Genomic DNA, 22,512 nt, shown 5'->3' on the forward strand with positions numbered 1-22,512 from the left:
AAAAATTTATAAATCTTCCAAAATCCTGTTTTGAATACATTCCCCTAAGTCTCAAATGTGATTCCAAACTTCAAAACAAAAAAATAAAAGGTTAACGTCTATCACACACATACAGATGCCTTGTTATCTTCTCCTTAGAAATCTTATAAACTTATATTAACTGACCAGAGACCATCCTGATGAATCCAAAATAAAGTCTCATAAGACAAACATATCATTGTCATTATCTGGCTGGATCATTGCGGTAACAAGAAATTTTGTAAAGTTCATAATTTATAATTACGTAAATGATAATTTGGATTTTGGTACTTGTGTTATCAACAAAGAAGAAAAACATATCTTAAAATTTTGGAAGGAAATTTAAACTTTTAAATTAATATGTTACGAAAAATATTTCCGCTTTACAAAACAAAAGATCCATGCGTCCAACAATATTTATAAATCACCTACTAATTAAATCGTTAAATAACCAAACTTAGTACTCTCATTTGACAAAATCTCCCATGACTACTTTTTTATGGTTTCTTTGTCGGAATTCTCTACTTCTCAACCTAATTTATAATATTATCATCTCATACAACAATGTTATTATTTAATTATGAAGGAGATTATCTAAAACCCTCCTGCAATTTAGACTATATATTAGTCACAAGTTAAAATCTTTGATATATTCAAAACTATAGTGAAATATTTTGACAGTTCTTTTTGGTCGGTGGGGTACTTGACATTTGGAAGATAAGAACAGACAATTTTTTTGTAACAAAATGAAAATCCCAGGATTTGCTCTCAACCTTTGTCCTAATAAATCCTAAATGTTGTTTTACTTTAAATACCAAAATTACAGACAAGCTTTTGTCCTAAACTCCCTCCCTATCAACAAACCCTATAACCCTTTGAACCGAAGGCCAGCGAAGTAAAAACACATTCTATTCATAGTCATTCACAACCAAATCACCTAAATTTTTCTTGCTAAAGAAGAAACAAAAACCAGAGGAAGAAAAAAAAAATTAAGAGAAGAAAATTACACAAAAAAATTAAAAACCTTTCTATTTTCTCTTCCTCCTTTGAGCATTTACCTCTTCCTTTGAGCTTTTACCTCCTCCTCCCCCCCCCCTTTTATGCAACAATGGGAAATTGTTGCTCTCACGGACAGGACTCGGCCGATAACGGAGATGGACTGGAAAACGGGGCTACCGCTTCAAATGCTGCCAATAAGACTGGTCCAACCGCGGAAGCTTCTGTACCATCGAAACATGCGCCTCCTTCTCCTCCTCCTGCAACCAAACAAGGTCCTATAGGCCCTGTCTTAGGTCGACCCATGGAAGATGTAAAATCTTCATATTCTCTAGGGAAAGAGCTCGGGCGAGGCCAATTTGGTGTCACCCACCTCTGCACACAGAAGGCAACAGGTCAGCAATTTGCTTGCAAGACGATTGCAAAAAGGAAGCTTGTGAACAAGGAAGACATTGAAGATGTAAGAAGAGAAGTGCAGATCATGCATCATCTGACTGGTCAACCTAACATTGTGGAGCTTAAAGGAGCTTATGAGGATAAGCATTCTGTGCATTTGGTTATGGAGCTTTGCGCAGGTGGAGAGTTGTTCGATAGGATTATTGCTAAAGGACATTACTCGGAGAAAGCAGCTGCTTCGTTGCTAAGAACCATTGTTCAGATTGTGCATACTTGCCATTCCATGGGGGTTATTCACAGGGATTTAAAGCCAGAGAACTTTCTGTTACTCAACAAAGATGAAAATTCTCCTCTCAAAGCCACTGACTTTGGGCTGTCGGTTTTCTACAAGCCAGGTTTTGAATCAGCATCATTGTAGAGTCCTGCATAACAAATAAAACGGGTCATGGTTATACTCAATAGATTTTTTGTTTCCACTGTGTTACAGGAGAGGTGTTCAAGGATATTGTGGGGAGTGCTTATTACATTGCACCTGAGGTTTTGAAAAGGAAGTATGGACCAGAAGCCGATATTTGGAGTATTGGTGTCATGTTGTATATCCTCTTGTGTGGTGTTCCACCATTCTGGGCTGGTAAAGATATATTCTACTTCTTATTTTATCTACCCAAAAAATATATTATACACATATCTGAAGATGTTTTTTATATTCATGTGTTGTTTACTTACCTGATCATAGAGTCGGAGAATGGGATATTCAACGCCATCCTAAGGGGACATGTTGATTTCTCAAGCGATCCATGGCCATCTATCTCGCCTCAGGCGAAGGATCTTGTTAAGAAGATGCTCAACTCTGATCCCAAGCAAAGACTAACAGCTGCCCAAGTTCTAAGTAAGCATCTATTAACATACCAAAAATGTCAAAAGCATAACAATCTCTCTGTGCAATTTTAAATATATATCTCTAATGTTTTTACCCTTTGTAAAGACCATCCATGGATCAAGGAGGATGGAGAGGCACCAGATGTTCCTCTTGACAATGCGGTGATGTCCAGGCTCAAGCAGTTCAAAGCAATGAACAATTTCAAGAAAGTTGCATTACGGGTAACAATCATAGTCCTTACCCAATAGAAAATAATAAAGCTTTCAGTATATTTTTCTAACCTGAAACCTTCGAACAGGTGATAGCAGGGTGCTTATCAGAGGAAGAGATCATGGGGTTAAAGGAGATGTTTAAAGGTATGGACACTGATAGTAGTGGAACAATTACACTCGAGGAGCTAAGACAGGGACTAGCTAAACAAGGTACAAGGCTGTCAGAATACGAAGTCCAGCAGCTAATGGAAGCTGTAAGTCCTTTGGATACTAGCAAGAGTTTTAGCTTAAGTCAAATACTGAGCAACAGTAAAGGAGACTCACTACCGATTTTCTCTTTTTTTTTGCTCTGCGTTACATGGAATTCTACAGGCTGATGCTGATGGTAATGGAACAATAGACTATGGTGAATTCATCGCAGCCACAATGCACATTAACAGACTTGACAAAGAAGAACATCTTTACTCAGCCTTCCAACACTTTGACAAAGACAACAGTGGGTAAGTACTTCACTGTTTGCTATCCATAAAGAACTTATGCACCAAAAGCAATATGAAGCTTGTTATGCAACCAAAGTTTCACCTTAAAATAATGCCTGCTGTTCCNAGAACTTTCTGTTACTCAACAAAGATGAAAATTCTCCTCTCAAAGCCACTGACTTTGGGCTGTCGGTTTTCTACAAGCCAGGTTTTGAATCAGCATCATTGTAGAGTCCTGCATAACAAATAAAACGGGTCATGGTTATACTCAATAGATTTTTTGTTTCCANATTAAGGAGATAATTTCCGAGGTTGATGGAGACAATGTAAGTAACTACATCCCCTTCAAATGTAACAAGCAGCTCACAGTCTCATAATTACTAACCAAAATGATACTAACAATTGCAGGATGGTCGGATAAACTATGATGAATTTGTGGCAATGATGAGAAAAGGAAACCCGGATCCTATCCCAAAGAAGCGGCGTGAGATGTCATTTAAATAAAACAATTGTTGAAGTAGAGGAAGAGAGGAGGAGATAGAAGAAGAGCAGAACATGGGTCGAGAAACTCATCTTCCTTTTCACAAATGAGAGAGATAAGGCAAAGCAAAATATCAAAGAGAAAATTAACTCGGACCGCTAATGATTAAACTGGAAAGAGATGCTTAAGGGAGGAGGAGGCTCAAGAAGGAAAACAAAATCATAAACTGGAGGGATTTAGGGAGGTGTTTGATGTATGTACATTTTCTTTTCTGGTTGTATACTAGTGCTTAAAGTGCCATGAGGTTTCTCAATGTACTTAACATTCTTTTATCAGTTCTCTTGTATGTGTTTAGTGAAATTTGTTCTTACTTCCTAGCAAAACAGTAACCACCAATTTAGAAAAAGAGTCATAGAGCTAATCACATATATCAACAAGGGCAAAGGCAGTGTTAACCTAAAACCAAATCAACCAAGGCCTTCATCAGAACAAAACCAAAGAAACATGATATGANCATGTTGTATATCCTCTTGTGTGGTGTTCCACCATTCTGGGCTGGTAAAGATATATTCTACTTCTTATTTTTATCTACCCAAGAAAAAATATATTATAAACATATCTGGAGATGTTTTTATATTCATGTGTTGTGTATTTACCTGATCATAGAGTCGGAGAATGGGATATTCAACGCCATCCTAAGGGGACATGTTGATTTCTCAAGCGATCCATGGCCATCTATCTCGCCTCAGGCGAAGGATCTTGTTAAGAAGATGCTCAACTCTGATCCCAAGCAAAGACTAACAGCTGCCCAAGTTCTAAGTAAGCATCTATTAACATACCAAAAATGTCAAAAGCATAACAATCTCTCTGTGCAATTTAAAATCTTATCTCTAATGTTTTTACCCTTTGTAAAGACCATCCATGGATCAAGGAGGATGGAGAGGCACCAGATGTTCCTCTTGACAATGCGGTGATGTCCAGGCTCAAGCAGTTCAAAGCAATGAACAATTTCAAGAAAGTTGCATTACGGGTAACAATCATAGTCCTTACCCAATAGAAAATAATAAAGCTTTCAGTATATTTTTCTAACCTGAAACCTTCGAACAGGTGATAGCAGGGTGCTTATCAGAGGAAGAGATCATGGGGTTAAAGGAGATGTTTAAAGGTATGGACACTGATAGTAGTGGAACAATAACACTCGAGGAGCTAAGACAGGGACTAGCTAAACAAGGTACAAGGCTGTCAGAATACGAAGTCCAGCAGCTAATGGAAGCTGTAAGTCCTTTGGATACTAGCAAGAGTTTTAGCTTAAGTCAAATACTGAGCAACAGTAAAGGAGACTCACTACCGATTTTCTCTTTTTTTTTGCTCTGCGTTACATGGAATTCTACAGGCTGATGCTGATGGTAATGGAACAATAGACTATGGTGAATTCATCGCAGCCACAATGCACATTAACAGACTTGACAAAGAAGAACATCTTTACTCAGCCTTCCAACACTTTGACAAAGACAACAGTGGGTAAGTACTTCACTGTTTGCTATCCATAAAGAACTTATGCACCAAAAGCAATATGAAGCTTGTTATGCAACCAAAGTTTCACCTTAAAATAATGCCTGCTGTTCCCAGATATATCACAATGGAAGAGCTAGAGCAAGCCCTACGGGAGTTTGGCATGAATGATGGCAGAGACATTAAGGAGATAATTTCCGAGGTTGATGGAGACAATGTAAGTAACTACATCCCCTTCAAATGTAACAAGCAGCTCACAGTCTCATAATTACTAACCAAAATGATACTAACAATTGCAGGATGGTCGGATAAACTATGATGAATTTGTGGCAATGATGAGAAAAGGAAACCCGGATCCTATCCCAAAGAAGCGGCGTGAGATGTCATTTAAATAAAACAATTGTTGAAGTAGAGGAAGAGAGGAGGAGATAGAAGAAGAGCAGAACATGGGTCGAGAAACTCATCTTCCTTTTCACAAATGAGAGAGATAAGGCAAAGCAAAATATCAAAGAGAAAATTAACTCGGACCGCTAATGATTAAACTGGAAAGAGATGCTTAAGGGAGGAGGAGGCTCAAGAAGGAAAACAAAATCATAAACTGGAGGGATTTAGGGAGGTGTTTGATGTATGTACATTTTCTTTTCTGGTTGTATACTAGTGCTTAAAGTGCCATGAGGTTTCTCAATGTACTTAACATTCTTTTATCAGTTCTCTTGTATGTGTTTAGTGAAATTTGTTCTTACTTCCTAGCAAAACAGTAACCACCAATTTAGAAAAAGAGTCATAGAGCTAATCACATATATCAACAAGGGCAAAGGCAGTGTTAACCTAAAACCAAATCAACCAAGGCCTTCATCAGAACAAAACCAAAGAAACATGATATGACTTCAAACAAGGTTATCAACTGCATCAAAGTAATAAAATTTCGTAAGAGCAATAGCTAATTTGGAGTAAAAAAAGATGTATTTTTTCATTGATTGGTCGATGTTAAAGGACATAAGAGCAAACACACATAACCAAAACCATACAGATAAAAAAAAGTTTCACATCTTCCCCAAATTAAAAACCCTAAATTGAAGCAGTAACAGGACAACTCAAAGGAATCGAAGAAGACAAATTACGTATCTTTAGTAGAGACTCCGTACTTCTCCTGCAACTTGGTGATCTCCTCTTCAGTCTTCTTCTGGTCAAACTTCTTGCTCATCTTCGCGTGTTGGTAATAGAGCACGATTAGGTAACGATTCGCCACGTTGAAACCAGAGAGATGATCGACGGCGTTCTTGGCGTCGTAGATATCCTCGTAAACCACGAACGCCGTGCCTTTCGTCGCCTTGTCGCAGCCGATTCGAATCTGACGGATGGCGCCGTACTTGCCGAAGATATCGTACATCTCCTCGCTGGTTATGTTGAAGGGAAGGTTACGAACGTAGAGCACTCGATTCACCTCCGGTGGGAGCCTTGTGTTTGCCTTCCGTAAACTAATTGTCGTCATAGCCTTCTTCTTCTTCTTCTTCTTCCTTTAGCCGCGGAGAGATTTGTCACCGTCGCCGAGAGAAAAATATCTTTGTATCGGGAAAAATTGAAAATTATAATCTGTTCTCTATAGAGAGAGAGAGAGAATTTAAAGGGTAAAAACCAATTAAACCAAAAGTTACCGACTTTTATTCAATTGGGCCTGTTTTACCTGCAGCCCATTACAACAAAAACACTCTAATCCCACAGGTTCCTTTCTTAAACACTATAAGGCCAAGGTTTCCTTTCTTTTTTTTTTTTTTTGGGATAAAGGATCTTCTAACCCTAATCGAAACTTACATACCCTTGAGTCGTTTTCTTCTTCGTTAAGAGATCACAAGAGAAACAATGACAACGATTTCTTCTCTTCCGGAGGAATTGGTAGAAGAAATACTCTCTAGGGTCCAGGTTACATCTCTGAAACTTGTACGATCTACTTGCAAACAATGGAACGCTTTAGTGAAAAAGAACCAAAGATTCACGGACAAGCACTTTCGCGAAGCTGCAAAGTCTACGGTTCTCATCTTGAAGGATCATAGGTTTTTCCCACTGAGTATCAACCTCGACGTTGCTGCTACAACCATAGAGTTTAAGAATTCACTTAGCCCAGAGGCTCCCCATTCTAACTCAGAAGACGACAAAGTTTTTCATTGCGACGGTTTGTTGTTATGCATCACCAAAGATAAAAGACTCGTGGTTTGGAATCCGTATTTGGGGGTAACAAGGTGGATCCAAGTCCCATTAAAAACTGAACGCATGAGGTGTTTTCTTGGATACCAAGATAACAAATCTTGTCGTAGCTACAAAATCTTGAGGTGTTGGTATCTTGGCAAGTACGAACCATACTACTCTGCTACGTTTCAAATCTATGACTTCAGCTCTGATTCATGGAGGGTTCTTGATTCTGTATTTCTCAACTGGTACACACAATTAAATACTAGTGGAATATGTTTGAAAGGAAATACTTACTGGATTGCTTCATCAGAGGATGAAGAAAATAGTGATTTCTTAATCCGTATATTTAGACGTTTCTCTCTTCCACCAACTGAAGGTTATGATGACTCCATCAGTTGTTAGAGAAGGAGAACAACTCTTAGTGGTAGATGGGAACGTTACTCGTACATCAATGATGGTGATATGGATAACCAGTAATATTGATGTTGTTGGTGATGCTGCAGATTTGATATGGAGCAAATCCTTTACAGTTGATTTACCAAATAATCTCGGTTATTTTCCGGATAGTGTAAGTTATATAATCGATGAGGAGAAGAAAGTGGTTCTGTTTGGGAATGCACGTAGCTTTAAGACCTACGAGAGCGTGGTAGTCATAATTGGAGAGGACGGTCAATATCACACACAAGTCCCTTACGTTGAATCCAAAAATCCGGGGTGTTCTTTTCTATTTAATTGTGTTCCAAGTTTGTCAAATCCAGCAAGGTAGTTGATCAAAAAAGTAACCAAATGATATTTCTTGCAATTCTTCTTTAAATTCTTCGGTTTTGTTAAGTTCTTCTAGACAATGTTTGATTAAACTAACAGGTAATCAATCCCAAAAGAAAACACAAGAAGATTATCTATTCATTAATCTATTCAAGAAGATTATCTATTCAAGAACATCGCTTGATTTCGATGTTCAGGTGGTCGGAAGTGCTAAATACCATGAAACCAGGATTTAAAGGTGATATTCGCTCGTTTGGGGAAGGGAACCAGATGTTGCGTAGCACTTATGATATGCTTATATCGCTTAACTCTGATACATGCTGTTGGTATGATCGCGATATAAAAACAAGAAGAGCATATGCAAGTCTAATCTTAAGGTTAGTGGAGGAAGTTAAGTTTGCTAGACGTGGTGAGCCTCCGTCTTATGAATTGGACGAGATGAAACGAGTATTGGAGATGGAAGTGAACTTTTGGGACTCTGTTAAATGATAGATGTGATGGTGTTAGGGTTTGGGAAGATGAGAGGCAAACGAAACGATGAATGAAGAATTTAGAGAGGAGTTCAAGATATTAGACTCTTGTATTGTAGTTTCTTGCTTGCAATTTTCATATCGATGTAAGGATAACTTCCCTTCATAAACTAATAGAAATATAGAATGCTTGTGATCTTATGTTTGTGATTTGCCTTTTGGACCTTGTTTTAAGCCAATTCAAAAAAAAACATATTTATTTGACTCGACGACCAGAAGATGGGTTTAGAAGAAAAAAAAAAGAACAAGAACCCTTTGATGTCGCCCACCAACTTATTCTCTCTCAACTTTGTTGTATTTCTGTGTGACAATTTGAGTGCTCGCATATATTCACAAGCCACAGAACTTTCTGTTGCTCATCAAAGATGAAACTTCTCCTCTCAAAGCCACCGACCAACTTTGGGCCGTCTGTTTTCTACAAGCCATCATTGATAACTGATAAGAGAACATAGGCTAATTAATTAACTCAGGGGTAGCTTTTACGTACTATTTAGTTTTCCTCAAATCCTAGACTACATGGACATTATTCATAATCACTCTTATCAGTATTTTTTAATACAAATAATGATATGTACAGATATTCGTATAGAATCAACTGATATGCATATTTTTATGTAGCTTCAGTTCTGACACGCTTGACTGGAGCTCGAAGAGAAGATAGATAATTAGCATCTGATTTCTCAATCCCATCGAATAGGTAACTAAAAGGAGGCATCTCTACATACTTGCCACTTCCTGGAACAACTTTAAGCTCCTCATTTTCCCATCCAATTCTTCCTCCTGCTATTGTCACTTCAACTTTCCCCTGAGATTTATCAATCAAGTCCCCAAGAAATAAGCGGTTCTTTCTTCTATTACTCAGATTATACATATCAATCAGTAAAGAGGGTTTGCAAAAATGTATATTACCTTTCCTTTTCTGCCCTCGTAGACGTTTGTGTCGGATCTTGAATGATGAGACTTTGAGCTAATCACGTAGCTCGAGTTTGGATTCAATATGATAATATCTGCATCCGAGCCAGCAAGGATAGCTCCTTTCCGTGGATATATGTTGAAAATTCTAGCACTGACGATCAAATCATTTCAAATGTTAAACACATGACTCACTAGTTTAAGCTCATTGGAAATAAACACATATTTCAACATTAAAGGAGAGACAGAGCAAATATACCACTCGGTGCTGGTTATTCGAACAAAATCTGTAGCAGATATTTGGCCAGAACCCTGGATTATGATACAGAAAACGATTAAAACTTCTCTAAAGAAATAAGATTGTAGACAGTCCACAACTACTTACCACCATCGTGTCCCATATCAGGTGCATCCGTTCTTCAAGGCCTATATATGAACAGGTTCAAAGTATTTATTTACACGTTAACAGAGACAAAGAGCACAGAAAGCAAGAAACCAGTGAAGTTAGTTATTACCATTAACACCATTAGGTATTTTGCGGAAATCATCAAGTCCTAGAGCTTTTTGTGTAGAATTGAAAGTGCAGTGATCAGTTCCTACAAGCTGCAGCGATTATACCAATGAAAGGAGAAAAAAAGTGTTAGAAGATCTTTACAGTTTTATGTTATAGATCATGTTACTCTAAGTTATTCACAGCGAGGAAAGAAACCTGGAGGATTCCTGTTGAAAGGGCTTCTTGTAGGGCTTTCCCATGTCCTACTGGTCTTATAGGTGGACTCATGACATACCTGAAATATTGAGAAAAACTTTGAAGATCTGAAAGAATAAATGGGAATCATTTGATTAAGAGACCTGAAGGATTTCTTACTTGGACGCAATTGTGAAGTCAGGATCCCAAAGCCAATGATCATCAAGGATTAATCCAGACACAACAGGCTCTCCAATAACCTTCTGTCCTGAAAAACATAACAACAAACTTTTCATTTTTATTGAGCTAAGTACTATATAAGCAATTTGAAAGGTACTTTGTAAATCTACCCATATGTTATTGCGCTAGTGGCTGTTCGAATAGAAGGTTGATTAATATCAGCATAATTTCAAGACAATGAGAAAAAAACCTAGTCCTACAGGAGTTGCAACAAAAGACCTGATTTTCGAGCTTTAGCAATCTCATCCATTGCATCAACACTCATCACATGAACAACATAGAGAGGCGTGTTAACAAAACGAGCCAAACGAATTGCTCTAGCAGTGGCTTCTCCCTCAAGCTGCCATTGTACAACACGGATCTTGACTTTATTAGCTTGAACAAAGGTTTAGAAAGGCAAGAGCAGAGATGGGAGAAGAGAACAAAGCTATGAGGCAGTATTATATAATGGAAAAGGCTGTAGTTAAATTACCACAGGAGGCCGGGAAAGAGCATGACCCTCAGGACCTGTAATGCCCAGTTCAATCATTCTTTTCTGTCCCTCGAACACTGCATCTCCATTCTCAGCATGAACCATCGCCAAGGCACCAAGGGATTTGCATCTTTTAAGGCCTTCCAGTAGGAGGTCATCAGTGACCATCAAAGATCCTTTATATGCTAGGAAGAATTTGAAAGAGTTGATACCTGTATATAATTTAGAGATGTACATGCACTCAGTTTCATCTTAATAGAGAAACTAAGGGTTGATAGAAACACCAAAACTGTGAGGCATTAAATAAGTCACGAGACATTTTTACCCTTTTCCTTGACCAATTTCTCCATGTCCCTGGAAACATCTTCATCCCACTTCGTGATTGCCATATGAAAACCGTAATCCATGCACGAGTTTCTGGATTTGTTTTCATAGGCTTCAAAACCAGCCACCAGGTTTCCATTAACAGGTATAACAAAGTCAATATGCATAGTTGTTCCACCAGCTAATGCTGCAGCCTGACCACTGAAGAAATCATCAATAGTCTCAGTACCCATAAATTCCATGGCAAGGTGCGTGTGGGGATCAATTCCTCCTGTTTACATTATTACGAAGAAAACATACTTATATGCTTCAACGATCAGTATAAACGAAAGCCAAATAATGTATCAATACCAAACTAGTAACGATTGATTAACCTGGCATGACAAACTTTCCAGTAGCATCGAGTACAGTGACTTCATCTCCAACCTGTTGTTACATATATAGCAACAAGCAGATCAAAAAAATTGAAACTTTAACTACCAAACACGAAGGGTACATTGAAAGGTTAGACCTTAATGTTTGGCTGCACAGCGACAATAATCCCATCTTCCACATAGACATCAGCAAGCTGTTGATGGTGTGCATTCACAACTGTACCTCCTTTGATCAAAATCCTGGTCGATGGAACCTCACCATACTCACTCCCTGCACTACAAAACTGCAACAAAACACATTCAGAGACACTTCTATCATAGTTGACTTTCAGAAATTAGAAATCTAATCAAATCTCCAAAAAATTCTATCTTTTTTCTATTTCAATTTCTCTAAAGTCACTCTACTGTATTGGATTTAGCAAGATAACTTAAAATAATCTTGGTACTTGCTTTTAAGGTAGTAGATGGTTCAAAGACACAGACCTGAGTAGCGGAATCTGAGAGGGAAGGCGATGGAAACAGAAGAAACAGAGAGAGGATGAAGAAGAATAGATCCAGAGGTCTAAGCGCCATTGATGAAGAAGCTTGATGATGGATGATTCAGCTTCCCAATCATTAATTTCATTTCTCGTTCTTATTGGCCGATCGGTTTAAGTCAACGCGACGCAAAATCAAAATCAATTGACATAACCGGGTAGACCGGGTTAAATTTCAGTTCCGGTTCGCGATNCTTCATCCCACTTCGTGATTGCCATATGAAAACCGTAATCCATGCACGAGTTTCTGGATTTGTTTTCATAGGCTTCAAAACCAGCCACCAGGTTTCCATTAACAGGTATAACAAAGTCAATATGCATAGTTGTTCCACCAGCTAATGCTGCAGCCTGACCACTGAAGAAATCATCAATAGTCTCAGTACCCATAAATTCCATGGCAAGGTGCGTGTGGGGATCAATTCCTCCTGTTTACATTATTACGAAGAAAACATACTTATATGCTTCAACGATCAGTATAAACGAAAGCCAAATAATGTATCAATACCAAACTAGTAACGATTGATTAACCTGGCATGACAAACTTTCCAGTAGCATCGAGTACAGTGACTTCATCTCCAACCTGTTGTTACATATATAGCAACAAGCAGATCAAAAAAATTGAAACTTTAACTACCAAACACGAAGGGTACATTGAAAGGTTAGACCTTAATGTTTGGCTGCACAGCGACAATAATCCCATCTTCCACATAGACATCAGCAAGCTGTTGATGGTGTGCATTCACAACTGTACCTCCTTTGATCAAAATCCTGGTCGATGGAACCTCACCATACTCACTCCCTGCACTACAAAACTGCAACAAAACACATTCAGAGACACTTCTATCATAGTTGACTTTCAGAAATTAGAAATCTAATCAAATCTCCAAAAAATTCTATCTTTTTTCTATTTCAATTTCTCTAAAGTCACTCTACTGTATTGGATTTAGCAAGATAACTTAAAATAATCTTGGTACTTGCTTTTAAGGTAGTAGATGGTTCAAAGACACAGACCTGAGTAGCGGAATCTGAGAGGGAAGGCGATGGAAACAGAAGAAACAGAGAGAGGATGAAGAAGAATAGATCCAGAGGTCTAAGCGCCATTGATGAAGAAGCTTGATGATGGATGATTCAGCTTCCCAATCATTAATTTCATTTCTCGTTCTTATTGGCCGATCGGTTTAAGTCAACGCGACGCAAAATCAAAATCAATTGACATAACCGGGTAGACCGGGTTAAATTTCAGTTCCGGTTCGCGATTTCAGTTGATGTCAGAGATAAAAAAAAAAAAAGGTTTTCTTCTCTTTCGATCTTAAGAGTCTCCGAATTGCGATTTCTCGTCTGGCTTCAAGGTGATGAGCTCTACCTCTTCCTCCCAGGTAAACCACTTTTTATCTCTTGTCCTGACCATCATCAGGTTTTTGTCTCCTTCTCAAAGGATTTAGTTCTCGTTTTTGTTATATGAATGCAGCTTTTGGTTTTGATTTGGAATAATGGTTCCTTTTTGATTAATCTCGTACTATATGATGAGTTGATCAGGTGTTACTGATACGACATTGAAGTAAACTAAGCTTGAATCGAGACTAATTAAGTCTTTTTATGCTAATTCTTCCTTTTGTACGAAGTTACTGAATCTGCTGTGAATTTTTTTATGGCAGATGGGTCAGCTCGTAGCTGACAAGCATGTACGTTACATTCTGATGGCAGAAAAGGTAAGTAACTAGAAACTATATCAAACCATTCTTCATTCTCACTGTACTATGATTATTATGTAACTTTATCTTCTTCTTTTCAATTGCTTTTGAATTATATTGAATTTGCTAGAAGAAGGAGAGTTTAGAGTCTGTGGTGATGGATCATCTGAGAATGAATGGTGCATACTGGGGACTCACCACTCTGGACTTACTCGACAAGTTGGGCACTGTTTCTGAAGATGAAGTCGTTTCATGGATCATGACTTGCCAGCATGAATCTGGTGTGTACTAGAGTATCTTGTTTCTCTACCATATGAATTACGGATCAGCTCTATAAGTCTATATACTTACTGATAGAATGACAAAATAGTTATAAATGGGTTAGGCAGTGGAAACAGGTGTCTTGGAAAATTATGAGAAATCATTCATTGGTTGTGATTGCTAAGTAAGAACTAGCAAAAAGATCTATGAGGACCTTTGAAGTTATTGTGGGGTTTCACCTTTTTATCCTGAATCGCTTCAGTAGAAGTTGAAAACAAGTTGTTCTTTTCTGAGCAGGTGGCTTTGCCGGTAATACTGGACACGATCCACATATTCTATATACACTCAGTGCTGTGCAAATCTTGGCCCTATTTGACAAAATTAACATTCTTGACGTTGGGAAAGTATCAAGTTGTATCCTTTACCACTTAGCTTCTTATTGATGTATTCTTCTTCACCGATAGTCATTCCGGAACGTTCATATTAAATAAGAATGATGTGAAACTCAAAGGGAAAAACATCTGCAAATTGCTGATGGTATATCTTATTATGGTTTCCTATACACAATATTAGATGTTGCTGGATTGCAGAATGAAGATGGGTCCTTCTCAGGAGATATGTGGGGTGAAATAGATACAAGGTATTCTTCCTGGCCATGTATTTCTTGTTGGTGAATTCAGTTAGTTGAATCTTAACTGCAAGATTGTTTATGTAGGTTTTCGTACATAGCTATATGTTGTCTCTCGTTATTGAAATGTCTTGACAAAATCAATGTGGAGAAGGCCGTTGAGTACATTGTGAGTTGCAAAAACCTGGATGGTGGTTTTGGGTGCACACCTGGAGCAGAGTCCCATGCAGGACAGAGTATGATATGTTACTTGAGTATTTTTCTGTGTCATTGACCTGATTGTTACTTGCAATTAGTGTTATAGATGACTTTACTGAATTAACAAGGCTGATCCCATCACCGCTATTTAACGATTCTAATGACTGCATACTCGGATGCTTATCGTTTCTGTAGTTGACGTGCTATTGCTACGCCCTTGTGTAGATAGTATTCAGAATTTGTTTCTTCTGTTACTGCAGTTTTCTGCTGCGTGGGTGCTCTTGCTATCACCGGGAGTCTTCATCATGTTGACAAGGACTTACTTGGGTGGTGGTTGTGTGAAAGACAAACAAAGACTGGGGGCTTAAATGGACGACCTGAGAAACTCCCTGATGTAGGCGTTAAGCTCCTCTCCAATGAGAGAGACCTATATGTATACCGGTACTTACACATTCTTTTATTGTTATTATTACCAGGTTTGCTATTCATGGTGGGTCCTATCGAGCCTAATCATGATAGATAGAGTTCATTGGATCGACAAAGCAAAGCTTGCCAAGTTCATCTTGGATTGTCAGGTTCGTCTCCAGCAAGTCAAGAAAAGTCTTATCGTTGCCAATAAGCCAATTTAACTGAAATCTCTCATATCATCTAATCCTAATTTGAATTTGAATAGGATTTGGACAACGGAGGCATCTCAGACCGACCAGAGGATGCTGTTGATATCTTTCACACCTACTTCGGAGTTGCAGGTAACTTTGATTTGTCTCTCTCTTTAAACTGCTCATGTTGATGTTAAAGCCAAAGTGGTCTCATCTCATCAAATTGGTGCAGGGCTTTCCCTCCTTGAGTATCCTGGAGTGAAAGCAATTGATCCAGCCTACGCTTTACCTGTTGATGTCATCAACCGGATTATCTTCACCAAAAATGATTGTTAATCTAGAGACAATAATACTCGCAATGGGTATGATCTTAATAGTCAAATAGTAGCGGCAGCAAGGCTTTTTTTCCTTTGTTCAATGGGTTGTTTACTTGGGCGGTTTTAGAAGTTCTGTATGCTCAACCAAGTGGATTGGATTCAGTGATTACTGTGATAATGAAGTTAGATATTCTTGGTCCATTCCTTCATTTCCTTGAGTACTTTTGCAAAACTCGAGTCTCAATGTTGTATAACATGCTTGGAGATTCTCGAGGTTTCTAATGTAGTGGAAACGAAGTTGTGTTGCTACATACTTCTTGCTACATTATACAAATCACATTACTGCTTTTTTCTCATCACTGTCATTCTGTTTTATTTAGAGAAAAAGTGGACTCATGTTGTGTGTTTAGGAGTGCTCAATTCTAATAAACCAAACTAAATTATTTTATAGGAAAACTGTTCAATAAATTATTTTATACACAAATTAGAGAAAACGAATGCATTTAACATACAAATATATCTCCAAAGTAGTAAAAAACTAAAAATGAAAAGTATTTATAGAATCTTGTAAGAGAAAAAAAAAAGTTTTTGCAATATATCATTTTCTTTTTCACTTAATATTAAAATTTAAAAGCAAAATAAAAGAAAATAAAAATAAAATTCTGGACTTTTTTTCTAAACCCTAGTAACGCCATTAGAGAGGGTTTAGTTCGAAGTGTTCCGTTTTTGTTTGGTGAGCCCTAAAAAGCGTTGGAACAGATTCTTCTTCAATGGAGGCGCTAGCGGGAATTGAAGCCGACATCGAATCGTATTTCGGCGAGCAGGATCAACAGAAATCGTCATCGGACGGCTGCAAACAAGTCCCGTGGCTGAGTTGGGAAGAGTGGGACTCAGTGAGAGAGTCTCTCTTCTCTTCTTCTCCTGATAGAATCGCTTCTGCTTTGGAAAGGGTAATGCTTTCCTCGACGTGTTTTCTCTTTTGCTACATAAATCGAATCAAGCTTACTGCTTTACACACCACAGAGCTTAAATTAGTTGAATCAAGCTTGCTACTTTAGCTCCAGAGAGATTGTATTAGTTGAATCAAGCTTACTGCTTTAGAACAGGGAGCTTAATGGTTCCTTGATATCTCTGTAAAGTACAGATTTTTTTAATCTCTTTTGGGGATTTCAGGTTGCAACATGGCGAAGCAGAGGATCTCTTCCAGCGCCTGTGGATGTAACTTGTTCCCTCATTGAGATTCAACTCAAAGATGGCTTTATTCCGTTAGTCTCTATAATCCCTTGAAACGTTTTCCCATGATATTTTTGAATGTTCATCTCATTTTCTTGTTTTTTTTTGTGTTTTGAAAGGAGAGAGAAACAATCAGCAGATGCATTGTATTCAGAGCATTTACTGCAGATGCTATACTGTATGGGAATACTCAGGTGACTATGAGTTTTCTTCCCACTTCTTGATATGTTTTGGTTGGGTTTGCTCTATGTAATTGTTGTTGACTCGCATTTTTTCTCTGTATGAAGGCTTGTGAACTGTGTCATAGAAAAGACAAGGAGGAGAGAAGATGTTTCAATTGCTGATGCAGCTAGAGCAATTGGTATCCCACGTAAATTAATCGATATTCGTCATGGTAAGAATCTTTGGGTGCCCTTTCCTTGGTTTTTGTACAATAACTTTTCGATGCCTGCTTTATGCTTATGATTGATTTGATTGTTCTGATTGTAGAGGGCTCTCACCGTGAGCTCCCTGCCCTCTCGGTGCTTCGGGATGCTGCAGATGAGGTACACTTTTTTCCTTCTTGTTTCTTATAGACTTCCTTATATCAAGTACTAGCCTCAGAATACATGAATGTCTGCTTTCCTGTGAATCAAAACGTTTGCTCTTAAGATCTTTTCAAAGAATCTATTGATTGTCTTTTTGGAAAGGTGTTTTCTGTATTGTAGTGCTTGGACGATACAGAAGATCTTAATTTGCGTGAATACATTTGTTGGTCATTGTAGGCTCTGGAATGGTTAAAATCATATTATTGGGAGCCTCAGAAGTTCCAGATTCCCTTAAAGAGAGATGGAACAGCTAGCATCAGAAGAGAAGTCAAGTCCAAACTCAGGAAACTTGCTTTGTCCTTGCAGCTTAAAAAGAGTCCTCAATTTGACTCCCCTTTGGTCAAAGAAAAATGTAAGACAATTCATCTTTTGTATTTTGGACCTTTGTACTGGATAGAGCTAGTAATGCCAAGCAAAAAAAGGAATATCCCATCTATGACTCCCATGTTTAATGAAGTTTACAAAATTATGACATTACTTAGATGATACTTTGGTTTTGGTCGCCGCTAGATTATGACATTATGTTTCCAGCTTTAGTGCTGGAAATAATTTTTGGTTGCATCCTCGTGTTTCACTTCGCATTTCTATAAATTCGTATCGTCATTAGGATTTTTTTTGTGGTTTTCAGGTTCTAATAAAAGGATAAGGAAGATAGTAAGCAGCCTTGTTGAGTTATACCCTTCTTTCTCCGCAGAAATTTCATCTGTGCTCCTTGAATTCTTACTCAAAGCCTTGGATTCTTCCAAATCGACAGAACTTCAGAATCAGCCTGGCCAAGATTTCAGGGTCTTTCTAGATGAATGGAAACCTGTTATCATGGAGTTCTCAAATAGAGAACCTGAGTTACTTTTGACTCTACTCAAGGCAGTCCTTGATATGATCCAAAATAATGAACGGAGAAGATATGAAACAGGTAACGATTGGTTTGTCTTACATGCTTCTACTTCGAAGAATCTCAACTGAAACTTATATTTTTCCAGATCGTTTTTAATTTGATTGAATTGTTTGTTTGTTTTTAAATGTGCATCTTACAGAAAAGTCAGTGGAAGAGGTTTCTCAAGTTGAGCAGGTCCCATTCTTGTTTGCATGGCTTGTGAGTCTTCTCAATGGGTCAAAGCATTTTCAGAGAAACAGTTCTCTAGAAGTGAAACCTCCAAGCACTTTCCTTATGGAACTTATTCGTAGATGTCTTCTCTTGGGAGCCTTAGGATACAAACTGGTATTTAAATCAGCATTTCTACTCGCAGAGATTGTGGGAGGCCGTGTCTTAAAGGAGAAGCTCATTAAACTCCCTCTCATGCATGAAAGCTCTGCAAGTGTTCTATTGGAACAGAGTTCTACGCTTGTAACAGCTCCTACAACGCTCCTTGAGCGAGAGAAGAATCTCGATAATGCAGGCAAGCGACTTGAGTTTGTCAAACTTCAACTCTCAAAGAAGAAAGGTATTGACACAGACAAAACCACTAACAGATGGAGAAAGGCGAAAACATGGAGCCCTTGTCCGATTGGTATGTTGCCTCGGATCATTGGATCTTCTGGACGTTTACCTCTTCTGGACTGTCAGAACGCTCAGAGCATCTCAAAACAAGCACAAGGTAACAACAATGCTAAGAGAGGAGCTGATGAGTGCAATAGGCAGCAATTGGAGAACTCGACATTTAAGCGAGCAAAGAAGGGTGCAGAAGATTCTGAATCAAATGATGTGACCCCATTAGAAACATATATGGAAGAGGCTGAGATCGATATAGAACATGCTTATGACAATACTGAAACTGAAGCAGACGAGAATCTGATGTGGAAGGATGAAGAGGAAAGCAGAAGCTGCCTTATGATAGGTGGTGAATGGAAAAGAGTAAATGATGGCGAGCTAGTGGGGATGGCTTCCAGCGTTACAATTTGTGTTTGAGATCTCTGCAAATGTTACAATTAAAGCGACATCTTTTTGAGAAAATAGTTCTGATATTTGATAATTTTTTTTTAAGGTAAAACATGTGACACAACGTCAATAGTGCCATACATATATTGAAACACTTCAGTGGAGTGCACTGACAGATCCTTCATCAACAGCATATATTAAGGAACAAATTATTATTATACATGAATATTGAATAGTGAACATTGTGAGTAGTAGTATTGCTTTTATAGACAGAGAAGAGATGGAATAAAACACCCCAAAGACTCAAATGTTACAAATCTGACACCAAATCAATTACGATATTAATTCAATTCTTCTTCTTCATCATCACAAATTTCCCCTTTCTTCTTCAAGGAATGAGTTCACCATTTTGGGCTTTTAACCTACAAAGCCAATCCCAGAAAGAGACAAATTTTCCAGTTCAACACAACGAAAAATATAAGAAGGTAAGATTTGTAGCGACAAATCGTTTCCTCAAAACAAGATTATGGGTTCAACTGCCCTAAGAAAGCATAGTATCTGGACTATAACAGATGTACATGTTCTATGTAGGATTCCGGAATACCAATAACGCCGAGAAATTGTACAAAAAAGACATAACCGTACACAGATGCTTACCTAATAAGCTGTCTACAGTGAGTTGAAAAGTGCTTCTAAACCTCCATGACACCTACTTGAGTGCAGAATACAAAATTGGAATGTTTACAACTTTACTACCCAGCAACCCTTATTGCACCCATCTCATCAAGCTTTGAGCTTTTATGCTGCAACAAGTTAAATCAAGAGCCGAATCAATACACTTTACTAAAGGCATATTACTAGTTCTCTAACACCTTTGTGCAAGAAAAATTATGGTGGAAATTTCAGGTTGAGTATCTGCGACGAACGAGGAATATTAGAGGGCCAACTTCATTACCATTACCTTGTTTTTTTTGTGCCTCTGGACGTCATTAAGATCTTCATCTCCATCGTGTTTCCTTTTCTGAAATTATTAGTGAAAAGGTTCCATGTGATGTCCATAATATGAAAAACTCAATCAAATATTATAGTAAAACTATTATAGAGCAGTCTCTAGATCTTCTAATTTCATGCCAATTCAACAGGTCAAGAAAGCAGCCAAACTCCAGAGTAAGATATACAAAACTTTTCATTAAGCTATTCGTTTTTGCCAAGAGAGATACCTTAACAAACAGACATGTTCTTACCTTATCATGATGTTTCTTAGAATGATCACCCGAATCATGGTGGCCATTTTTGTCCTTCTTTCTGTCTCGATCCTTGTCTTTATCTTTATCCTTGCTCCTATCTTTATGCTTGTGCTTGTGCTTCTTGTGCTCTCTATCTTTGTCCTTATCCCTGTCCTTGTGTTTCTTATGTTTCCTGTCCTTATCTTTCGACTCACTTTTTGACTTAGGCGGAATTGTAGGAGCTCCCTTCTCTGCCTGTAAGAAGAAACAGGGCAGTTCATGTTCCAGTACAAACGTAGTTCACCTTACTAGGGAATGATTCCCATTTAACCATTCATTCATTAAGAGACAAAGGGAGTAGATTCTTACAGGAGGCAGTTCAACAGGGGTCATATCATTAAGTTGGAAAGCCTCCTTAAGCTCATCTATATCAAAAGGTTGGATGCGAATATTAGTCTCCCGGCTCTGTGATAAGTTCTGAACAAGCTGATCTAATTGCATTCCTTCTCCTTTCCTGATCTCTGTGTCCCCAACCACATTATGAAGATAATGGGAATCTGACAGAGACACGGGAAGGGATTTCTTGCAAAAGAATTCATGGTGTTGTACTAGTTTGAATTGAGATATAAGATCCACAGAACCACACAACTCTTTTGGACCTGCAGTTATAAGAAAGCAAAAAACATTGACCTCAACAAAAGGACATGGAGAGCTACACAAAAGACTTCACAGACTGAAGAAAGGTCCAACTTTGACACCAACGTACCTCCGAATTTTAAACGTTCAGGTTCCATCTTCTCTATCGCACTCTGAATTTCTTTTGCATGATCACTGCATTATGTATCCTACACAAGTAAAATAATCAATGAGGCATTGAGTGCCAAGGTACACAAACCAAATTCAGCTTTCAATACTACATAAATTAACAATTTTCGTAGCACAAAAGCTAAAAGTAATCAACCAGCTCATACTACAAAGCGAGATAACTGATGAAGTTAACAACAAAACTAAGTAATAAAAATACGTAATTTAGCAAAAACTACAATCAAGTCTCAAACTTTTTTTCTGCGAAAACATAGTTCAAGCTCGAAATAACGAAACTAGGATCATATACTTAAGATTATCCAATTAGGAGGATCTAACAAGTATCATGAGAAAGCAAAGTTATCACTTAAAACGACAATTAAGGATTGGGGAATTGGAAAAAAAGAAGAAAAAGCCCAGTAAGAAACTAAACAATCCAAGATTCAATTGGTAAAAAGAAAGAATCAACATACACGTTTCAACAAAGCCAGATCTCGTTTCGTTTTGAGAAACCTATATAGCTTCTATCGCACCAAAGATTACAAATCGAAACGGGTGGGGATGGATGGTGGGAGGAAGTGGGTTGGGTTTGGGGGGTATTGAGTATCCGAATTCCCGCCCAAAATTATTTGATTTTGCAAATGATCGACAAGGGGACACAGAGATCGAAGAAGCTTCGAGAGAGAGAGAGCGAGAAAGCGAAGAGAGTTTGTAGTTTTTAGGGTTTGAGAGAGAAGTCTTTTTTTTTTTTTTTGGTGGATGAACCAATGAGGTGAAAATAAAAAACTCTGTTTCCTTCCGTTTTGTTTGTTGTTTGTTGCCTCTTCTCTCAATCTTATTATATAAAGTTGAGTTTTGAAAGTTAGTCATTAACAAGATTTTGACATGTGTCAATTTATCAATCTCAGATTTTTGACATGTGTAAAAGTTAATATTTAATAAGAGAACTATGATTACAACAAAAATAAATTATTTTGTTTTTAAAATATTAATAATGTAAAAAGATAATTATCAAAAATTACAGATTTTATAAAAAAAATACAAAGATTTTTCAAATAATAATAAGGAGACTATATATATATATTTCATA

The 22,512-nt window shown here is 37.8% G+C and overlaps 7 protein-coding genes and 1 long non-coding RNA gene across 10 annotated transcripts; 4 read left to right on the forward strand and 4 right to left on the reverse strand.

Moving 5' to 3' along the window:
- On the forward strand, positions 756–6,005 carry LOC104769456 (calcium-dependent protein kinase 17-like). Its single transcript, XM_010493673.2, has 8 exons — positions 756–1,805; positions 1,898–2,041; positions 2,147–2,299; positions 2,396–2,511; positions 2,589–2,756; positions 2,875–3,002; positions 5,092–5,191; positions 5,274–6,005. The coding sequence occupies exons 1-8, from the start codon at positions 1,127–1,129 to the stop codon at positions 5,367–5,369; spliced, it is 1,584 nt and encodes a 527-aa protein (XP_010491975.1). The 5' UTR covers positions 756–1,126; the 3' UTR covers positions 5,370–6,005.
- Positions 3,977–4,492, reverse strand: LOC104769455. The gene is made up of 3 exons (XR_764394.2): positions 4,366–4,492; positions 4,119–4,289; positions 3,977–4,017 (listed from the first exon to the last, which is right to left on the reverse strand). It is a non-coding gene; the product is annotated as an uncharacterized LOC104769455 (long non-coding RNA).
- On the reverse strand, positions 5,926–6,565 carry LOC104769454 (splicing factor 3B subunit 6-like protein). Its single transcript, XM_010493672.2, has one exon. The coding sequence runs from the start codon at positions 6,464–6,466 to the stop codon at positions 6,092–6,094; it is 375 nt and encodes a 124-aa protein (XP_010491974.1). The 5' UTR covers positions 6,467–6,565; the 3' UTR covers positions 5,926–6,091.
- On the forward strand, positions 6,835–8,415 carry LOC104772230 (putative F-box/kelch-repeat protein At3g22730). The gene is made up of 3 exons (XM_010496867.1): positions 6,835–7,537; positions 7,665–7,923; positions 8,124–8,415. Exons 1-3 carry the CDS (start codon positions 6,835–6,837, stop codon positions 8,413–8,415), a joined length of 1,254 nt encoding a protein of 417 aa, XP_010495169.1.
- On the reverse strand, positions 8,893–13,154 carry LOC104769457 (dihydropyrimidinase). 2 transcript variants are annotated; one of them, XM_019242473.1, is made up of 14 exons: positions 13,014–13,154; positions 12,668–12,814; positions 12,531–12,582; positions 12,247–12,427; positions 11,094–11,182; positions 10,769–10,980; positions 10,516–10,636; positions 10,237–10,324; positions 10,078–10,156; positions 9,884–9,971; positions 9,754–9,794; positions 9,628–9,680; positions 9,366–9,522; positions 8,893–9,261 (listed from the first exon to the last, which is right to left on the reverse strand). In XM_019242473.1, the coding sequence occupies exons 1-14, from the start codon at positions 13,101–13,103 to the stop codon at positions 9,067–9,069; spliced, it is 1,593 nt and encodes a 530-aa protein (XP_019098018.1). In that variant the 5' UTR covers positions 13,104–13,154; the 3' UTR covers positions 8,893–9,066. The 2 variants fall into 2 exon arrangements, with proteins under 2 accessions (XP_019098018.1, XP_010491976.1); XM_010493674.2 differs by lacking the exons at positions 12,247–12,427; positions 12,531–12,582; positions 12,668–12,814; positions 13,014–13,154 and adding exons at positions 11,467–11,518; positions 11,604–11,750; positions 11,950–12,090 and having other exon boundaries at positions 11,094–11,363.
- LOC104769458 (geranylgeranyl transferase type-2 subunit beta 1-like) lies at positions 13,244–16,055 on the forward strand. The gene is made up of 10 exons (XM_010493675.1): positions 13,244–13,378; positions 13,658–13,711; positions 13,824–13,974; positions 14,252–14,368; positions 14,528–14,594; positions 14,670–14,818; positions 15,041–15,174; positions 15,257–15,355; positions 15,454–15,529; positions 15,612–16,055. Exons 1-10 carry the CDS (start codon positions 13,355–13,357, stop codon positions 15,713–15,715), a joined length of 975 nt encoding a protein of 324 aa, XP_010491977.1. The 5' UTR covers positions 13,244–13,354; the 3' UTR covers positions 15,716–16,055.
- On the forward strand, positions 16,467–19,497 carry LOC104769459. The gene is made up of 8 exons (XM_010493676.2): positions 16,467–16,646; positions 16,870–16,961; positions 17,049–17,123; positions 17,217–17,323; positions 17,419–17,474; positions 17,694–17,868; positions 18,145–18,429; positions 18,551–19,497. Exons 1-8 carry the CDS (start codon positions 16,467–16,469, stop codon positions 19,420–19,422), a joined length of 1,842 nt encoding a protein of 613 aa, XP_010491978.1. The 3' UTR covers positions 19,423–19,497.
- LOC104769460 (mediator of RNA polymerase II transcription subunit 19a) lies at positions 19,590–22,174 on the reverse strand. Of its 2 annotated transcripts, XR_002037106.1 has the most exons (7): positions 21,896–22,174; positions 21,385–21,463; positions 20,988–21,277; positions 20,637–20,873; positions 20,354–20,413; positions 20,050–20,195; positions 19,590–19,814 (listed from the first exon to the last, which is right to left on the reverse strand). XR_002037106.1 is itself a non-coding variant. In XM_019242504.1 (6 exons), the coding sequence occupies exons 2-6, from the start codon at positions 21,410–21,412 to the stop codon at positions 20,145–20,147; spliced, it is 666 nt and encodes a 221-aa protein (XP_019098049.1). In that variant the 5' UTR covers positions 21,413–21,463; positions 21,896–22,174; the 3' UTR covers positions 20,048–20,144. The 2 variants fall into 2 exon arrangements, 1 of the variants encoding a protein (XP_019098049.1); XM_019242504.1 differs by lacking the exon at positions 19,590–19,814 and having other exon boundaries at positions 20,048–20,195.

Source organism: Camelina sativa, chromosome 20, assembly GCF_000633955.1.
Source record: "Camelina sativa cultivar DH55 chromosome 20, Cs, whole genome shotgun sequence".
NCBI classification, from domain to species: Eukaryota; Viridiplantae; Streptophyta; class Magnoliopsida; order Brassicales; family Brassicaceae; genus Camelina; species Camelina sativa.